At 38.7% G+C, this 7,971-nt stretch overlaps 1 protein-coding gene across 1 annotated transcript; it reads left to right on the top strand.

Moving 5' to 3' along the window:
- The first annotated feature begins 2,650 nt into the window (after positions 1 to 2,650).
- On the top strand, positions 2,651 to 3,584 carry LOC147368531 (olfactory receptor 7E178-like). The gene has a single exon (XM_086413571.1). It carries the CDS (start codon positions 2,730 to 2,732, stop codon positions 3,582 to 3,584), a length of 855 nt encoding a protein of 284 aa, XP_086269697.1. The 5' UTR covers positions 2,651 to 2,729.
- The last annotated feature ends 4,387 nt before the right edge of the window (positions 3,585 to 7,971 follow it).

Raw genomic sequence — 7,971 nt, forward strand, 5'->3', positions numbered from 1 at the left:
TTCTATGTGTTGGGCAATATTCATTCTAAGGCGGTGCTGATCAAGCCCTGGTTCATAGAAGGGAGACCAAGACACTCACCCATAGAGACCCTGAAATTGGTTCTAGGCTGAGGTCAGGGTAACTAAGCATTTTCAAATACGCACATGTAAGTAACTGATGAAATGGAACTGAAAATCACTGGTCTAATCAATATAAATAATTTTTTAAAACTTTCTTGCAATGGTCCTATTGTAGGTTCAATTACCATCACAATTTCATAGATAAGGAAACTGCTCAGATGTGTTTGCATTATTCTATTTAAATCTTTTTCACAACACATTCCCTTGTCATTGCAATATTTTTTGAAATAGAATATGGATATATGTCTATTGACAGATGAAAAGTAAAGAAAATGTGAAGTGTATATAAACAATGGGATATTACTCAGCCATGAGGGGAGGTATAGTTAGAGAGGAATCAACATGAACCCTCTGTTATATTTTTTTGTTCTGTGTTACATTTATGTTTTTAATTAATTTACTTATTTTAATGAAAGATAATTAAAATATTGTGATGGTTTTTGCCATACATCGACATGAATCGGCCAAAGGTACACATGTACAACCAACAAGGACTTTTTATATAGCACAGGGAACTCTGCTCAATGTTATGTGGTAGTGTGAAGGCAAGGGGATTTTGAGGGAGAATGGGTACATTTATATGTATGGCTGAATTCCTTTGCTGTCTGCCTGAAACTATCACAACATTGTTAACTGACTACACCCCAATATAAAATAAGAAATTTTTTAAAAGAGCTGTAGTTGTGAAGACTAGTGTTGGAGAAGGTAGAGAAATGTTGGTCAAAGGATATAAACTTTTGCTATAAAATGAATACATTCTGGGGACCTAATATGCAGTCTGATGACTATAGCTAATAATTTTGTACTGTGTTCCTGAAACCTACTATGAGAGGTTTGTTTAATTTATACCACATACACACAAGCACAAATAGAAGCTATGTAAGGTGACATATACATTAATTAATTTGATTTTGGTAATCACAGTTTGTATTGTAGTAAATCATCATTTTGTACATTTTTTCAAAACCTTCATGTGACAAAACCCAAATATAAGCAATTTTGTCAATCACTTCAATAAGCTAGAAAAAAAGAAAAACAATAAAGGAGTATTAGTTCACCAGCAAAGAATGGACTCCAAAAAATGTAAAGTGGTCTCACACATTAGACATTTAACTGAGTTGATATGGAAACAAATAACACTGTATATGATTAAAAAAATTTCAAGAACGTTTCTAAAATTTCATTATCATTTAATCATTGACAATGCTCTGTATGCTAATGCCATAATTATAGTCACTAATGCTGTATGATCACATGCACTGAATTAAACCATACAGATCGAATTTTTAAGTCCACGAAAGTCAAATGAAGTATATACTAAATGATTTTTAAAATGCAACCCTGATAATTGAGTAATCACTTATTTCATGAAGGAGGGAAGACAGGAAAACCAATAATAAAAGTCTGAATATCACCTAAATATGTTTTCTGATTGTGAACACTCATTTTTAGTTTAGAATCCAGATGAACAATTCCTTCATTTCATAGAGATGTAAAAATACTCCAAATAAAGGAAATAACTAGAATTTAATTTAAATAAAATAAGATTTATACAAATATGTTTAATTTCTTTGAATTATATTTTTTCTTAAAGGGGGAAGGGAATTTCTCTTTCTGTATTACTTCTAAAGAAGTAGGCTGTATTTAACTGAGATCATAGATATATTATCTCTTTTTTTTAATTTTATTTTATTTTTAAACTTTACATAATTGTATTAGTTTTGCCAAATATCAAAATGAATCCATCACAGGTATACATGTGCTCCCCATCCTGAACCCTCCTCCCTCCTCCCTCCCCATACCATCCCTCTGGGTCGTCCCAGTGCACTAGCCCCAAGCATCCAGTATCGTGCATTGAACCTGGACTGGCATCTTGTTTCATACATGATATTTTACATGTTTCAATGCCATTCTCCCAAATCTTCCCACCCTCTCCCTCTCCCACAGAGTCCATAAGACTGTTCCATACATCAGTGTCTCTTTTGCTGTCTCGTACACAGGGTTATTGTTACCATCTTTCTAAATTCCATATATATGCGTTAGTATACTGTATTGGTGTTTTTCCTTCTGGCTTACTTCACTCTGTATAATAGGCTCCAGTTTCATCCACCTCATTAGAACTGATTCAAGTGTATTCTTTTTAATGGCTGAGTAATACTCCATTGTGTATATGTACCACAGCTTTCTTATCCATTCATCTACTGATGGACATCTAGGTTGCTTCCATGTCCTGGCTATTATATTATCTCTAATGTTCTTGTTCCCTTTCAATTTTCTGTGAAGTTTTATAATCTAAAAGCTTATAGAGAGATGTGTATAAGAGAAACCAAGGAGGAAAATTTCTAAGCAAATGGAATTTGTCACAGTGAGAAATATTGCTGGAGAAACAGGAGTGTATAGTCTTAGAAATAAGTTACTTGAATCCAAAATATGGGCACACTGCTCAATGCCCATTTACTTATTTCCTTTGTTTCCAGGCCTCTTTTCTTTTTCCAGAGGTGTCCAAGATACACAGAACTGGAAATCTAACAAGTGTCTCAGAATTCTTCCTCCGGGGCCTCTCAGATGATGCAAAACTGCAGCCTTTGCTCTGTGTCCTCTTCCTGTCCATGTACCTGGTCACCGTGCTAGGGAACCTGCTCATCATATTAACCGTCACCTCTGACCCCCACCTCCACACCCCCATGTACTTCTTCCTCTCCAACCTGTCCTCGGTTGACATAGGTTTCATCTCCACCACAGTTCCCAAGATGATTGTGGACATCCAATCTCACGGCAGAGTCATCTCCTATGGAGGCTGCCTGACTCAGATGTCTATTTTTATCCTTTTTGCGTGTATGGATTGTATGCTTCTTACCGTGATGGCCTATGACAGGTTTGTGGCCATCTGTCACCCACTGCACTACACGGTCATCATGAACCCGCGCCTCTGTTGCTCCTTAGTTTTGCTGTCCTTTTGTGTTAGTCTTTTGGACTCCCAGGTGCACAATGTGATTGTGTTACAAGTTACCTGTTTCAAGGATGTAGAAATTTCTAGTTTCTTCTGTGACCCTTCTCAACTGCTCGACCTTGCTTGTTCTGATACTTTCACCAATAACATAGTCAGCTATACTATCGGTGCCTTGACTGGTTTTCTCTCTATCTCAGGAATCATTTTCTCTTACTATAAAATTCTTGTCTCCATTCTGAGAGTCCCCTCATCAGGTGGGATGTACAAAGCCTTTGCCACCTGTGGTTCTCACCTGGCAGTTGTTTGCTTATTTTATGGAACAGGCCTTGGTGAGTACCTCAGCTCAGCCATCTCACAGTCTCCCAGGAAGGATGCAGCAGCCTCTGTAGTATACACTGTGGTCACCCCCATGCTGAACCCCTTCATCTACAGCCTGAGGAACAAAGACGTCAAAAGGGCCTTGTGGAGGTTCCTGGCAGCACAAACTCAACTTAGGACTTGGCAACCCATTTGAGTGTATACTAGAAAATGTAACAAAACTAAATCTGGAGATCTAAAAATTCTACCTCTCTCATGACACCATTTTTATAGCTCTTATGGCCTTCATGTCTCTCCTCACTTTCTACCTGAATATTACTTCTCCTTATGGTTTATCCCCCTGTGCAAGTGCAGGAGACACAAGAGACACAGGTCCAATCCCTGAGTCTGGAAAATCCCTGGAGGAGGAAATGGCAACCCACTCTAGTATTCTTGACTTTGAAATCCCACGGACAGAGGAGCCTGGTGATTTACAGTCTGTGGAGTTGCAAAGAGTCAAACAAGACTGAGCACGTGCAAACACACACATGGTTTAACATGATAGCGGGGAGTTCTAAGAGCCTTTTTGTATCAAAATCACTCCTTGAATGAATCTCATTATATCTATGGAGATTCTATATTTTATCTTTGGTAGCCCAAGCATCCTCAAAAGATGAATGATTCCCCTTTAATATATCAAAAATTTACAAATTTTCCAAGCTCTTATATACTTTCAATAGTAAATTTTACTATTCAAATCTGTACATGCTGTTATGTGAGCTGCATGTCACTGCTTCTCAGCCTTGGCTTTTATTGCAATCTTCCAGGAAGTTTAAAATACTGACCACTGGGTTTCACCACCAGAATTTCTGATTAACTGAATTTGGGTGTGATCCAAGCATGAGAATTTTAAAAAGCACTCAGGTGGTTCTAGTGTGTGCCCAAGGTTGACAACTACTGATCCAAGTCAAGCCTCTCTTTCAAAGGTGACGTTTACGCTGAGTCCTAACATTGTTCATGGACAAATGCTGAAGATCGAAAAGAGATCACAGTTCAAAGAGGGGAGATATGAGGACCCTGATGTGGTAATAAGCAATTCATTTTCCCCATTATTTCCAACAAATTTCTTCACATAGCTTCTCTATGTTATACACCTGACCTTTGCTTTAGGGTGGGGCATTTGAAATCATGTTCCATCTTGTAGTCTATGTTCCATCAATGTCCATCTTTGTTCATCTTATGTACATTGAACAGTGGTCTGTAAATGTCTCTTTGCTCTAAAAGTTCACTGGGTCCCTTTATACCCCTCCAGCCCTTGGTGAAGTAGCTTCCTCCTTCAGTTATGATCACTATGGCACCACTTTTCTCTTCCTTGTCTTTCAGTCTTTCAATAACTTTTTAACCAACTCTGTATATTAAATGTTCCTCTGTAAACAACTAATTGGTTCTATTGCTTTTTTGACTGAAGTTTTACTGATATTGTACCATGGTCTACAAAAATACATTGCATGGTGCTTTCAGTTACATAATTACAAAACATGCACAGATTAAAAGGGTGATTATCCAGAATATGTCTTAGTCATGGGTAACCACCTGGAAAATAGGTGATGATATTATTTTTCCAATTACACATGGCTCTAATGATGCCTAAAGGTTATTAAATCACCAAAGTCATTACAACAAATGTATCTTCTTTTATGTAACTGTAGGATTGCAAAGGACCATATTGTCAGAAAGGGGAGTGTTTCCTTTGAGCAGTGGTATTCTGGTTAGGACCTCACCATGCTTCCCTGTCTTCAGTCAGGATAACTCAGTCTTTGGGCTCCTTTTGTTTTCTACAAGATGGGTTTCCAATACTTCTTAGAGATGTCACACATCATTTTTGCGGTAGTTATCTTGGTGTTCTGAAAGCTTTCCATAACTAGATTAATTTGCTTTGCATTTTCCAACAAAGGCTAAACTGTTATCGACTGAATTGATAAGAAACATGAATAGTAAAGAAGGGAATCCATGTAACAGAAGATGAATTCATATTATTCAGTGGGAAAAGATATAGCCCATTAAAATTACTAGTACTTTTAAAATATCATATTAAATATATGTCCTAAAATATTATATTTATTCTCCATTCATCCCAGCCAAATGATAGGCAAGGAACCTTGGAAAAGGACAAAGAAAAGTTGCTTTTCTGTGTATACAGTTTAATTTCAAGTGCGTTCTGTAAATTTTTCTAGCTGTTGCTTTCAGACTGCACCATCTTAAAATTTCTAAAGATAAGTGAACATATGAATTTTTCAATTTGAGTATATTATAATAGAATATACACATTTGAGTATTACTCTTAAACTTTCTACAACATTCATGAAATGCCTTTCCATGATGTACACCATTGGTAAGATGAGAGTAAATACACTTGCAAGAAAAAATTGGGTGAAATTACTGCTATATTTAAAAAGGATAACCAACTAGGACCTACATAAAACTATGCTTAATGTAATGTTGCAACCTGGATGAGAGGGGAGTTTGGGGGAGAATAGTACATGTATTTGCATGGCTGAGTCCCTTCACTATTTACCTGAAACTGAAAGGTTGTTGCTGAACCATGAAAGACCTTGGGATTCTTGGCCTCCACAGAAGAAGAATTCAATCCAGGGCCAGAGACGAGGAAAGATCGCTCAGAGCTTTTGTGTAACAGAGTTTTATTAAAGTATAAAAGGGATAGAGAAAGCTTCTGATATAGACATCAAAAGGGGGCAGAAAGGGCACCCCCTCACTAGTGTTAGCAATGGAGTTATATACTTTTAATTAGTTATTCAGTTCACTTCAGTTCAGTTGCTCAGTCGTGTCCGACTCTTCTCAACCCCATGAATCGTAGCACGACAGGCCTCCCTGTACATCACCAACTCCTGGAGTTCACTCAAACTCATGTCCATCAAGCCGGTGATACCATCCAGCCATCTCATCCTCTGTCGTCCCCTTCTCCTCCTGCCTCCAATCCCTCCCTGCATCAGGGTCTTTTCCAGTGAGCCAACTCTTCGCATGAGGTGGCCAAAGTATTGGAGTTTCAGCTTCAACATCAGTCCTTCCAATGAACACCCATGACTGATCTCCTTTAGGATGGACTGGTTGGATCTCCTTGCAGCCCAAGGGACTGTCAAAAGTCTTCTCCAGCACCACAGTTCAAAAGCATCAATTCTTCAGTGCTCAGCTTTCTTCACAGTCCAACTCTCACATCCATACATGACCACTGGAAAAACCATAGCCTTGACTAGACGGACCTTTGTTGGCAAAGTAACATCTCTGCTTTTCAATATGCTATCCAGGTTGGTCATAACTTTACTTCCAAGGAGTAACTGTCTTTTAATTTAATGGCTGAAATCACCATCTGCAGTGATTCTGGAGCCCAAAAAAATAGTCTGACACTGTTTCCACTGTTTCCCCATCTATCTGCCATGAACTGATGGAACCTGATGCCATGATCTTAGTTTTCTGAACGTTGAGATTTAAGCCAACTTTTCACTCTCCTCTTTCACTTTCATCAACACGCTTTTTAGTTCCTCTTCACTTTCTGCCGTAAGGGTGGTGTCATCTGCATATCTGAGCTTATTGATATTTCTCCCAACAATCTTGATTCCAGCTTGTGCTTCTTCCAGCCCAGCGTTTCTCATGATGTACTCTCAGTTCAGTTCAGTTCAGTTCAGTTGCTCAGTCGTGTCCGACTCATTGCAACCCCATGAATCGCACCACACCAGGCCTCCCTGTCCATCACCATCTCACGGAGTTCACTCAGACTCACATCCACCAAGTCGTGATGCCATCCAGCCATCTCATCCTCTGTCATCCCCTTCTCCTCCTGCCACCAATCCCTCCCAGCATCAGAGTCTTTTTCAATGAGTCAACTCTTCGCGTGAGATGGCCAAAGTTGGAGTTTCAGCTTTAGCATCATTCCTTCCAAAGAAATCCCAGGGCTGATCTCCTTCAGAATGGACTGGTTGGATCTCCTTGCAGTCCAAGGGACTCTCAAGAGTCTTCTCCAACACCACAGTTCAAAAGCATCAATTCTTCAATGCTCAGCTTTCTTCACAGTCCAACTCACACATCCATACATGACCACTGGAAAAACCATAGCCTTGACTAGACAGACCTTTTTTGGCAAAGTAATATCTCTGCTTTTCAATATGCTATCTAGGTTGGTCATAACTTTTCTTCCAAGGAGTAAGCATCTTTTAATTTCATGGCTGCAGTCACCATTTGCAGTGATTTTGGAGCCCAAAAAAATAAAGTCTGACACTGTTTCCACTGTTTCCCCATCTATTTCCCATGAAGTGATGGGACCAGATGTACTCTGCATATAAGTTAAATAAGTAGGGACAATATACAGCCTTGACGTACTCCTTTTACTATTTGAAACCATTCTGTAGTTCCATTTCCAATTCTGTTGCTTCCTGACCTGCATATAGGTTTCTCAAGAAGCAGGTCAGGTGGTCTGGTAGTCCCATCTCTTTCAGAATTTTCCACAGTTTATTGTGATCCATACAGTCGAAGGCTTTGGCATAGTCAATAAAGCAGAAATAGATGTTTTTCTGGAACTCTGTTGCTTTTTC

The sequence above is a fragment of the Bos grunniens genome, chromosome 7 (assembly GCF_055505025.1).
Source record: "Bos grunniens cultivar Pamir isolate PY7600 chromosome 7, Bosgru_T2T1.0, whole genome shotgun sequence".
In the NCBI taxonomy this organism is placed as follows: domain Eukaryota; kingdom Metazoa; phylum Chordata; class Mammalia; order Artiodactyla; family Bovidae; genus Bos; species Bos grunniens.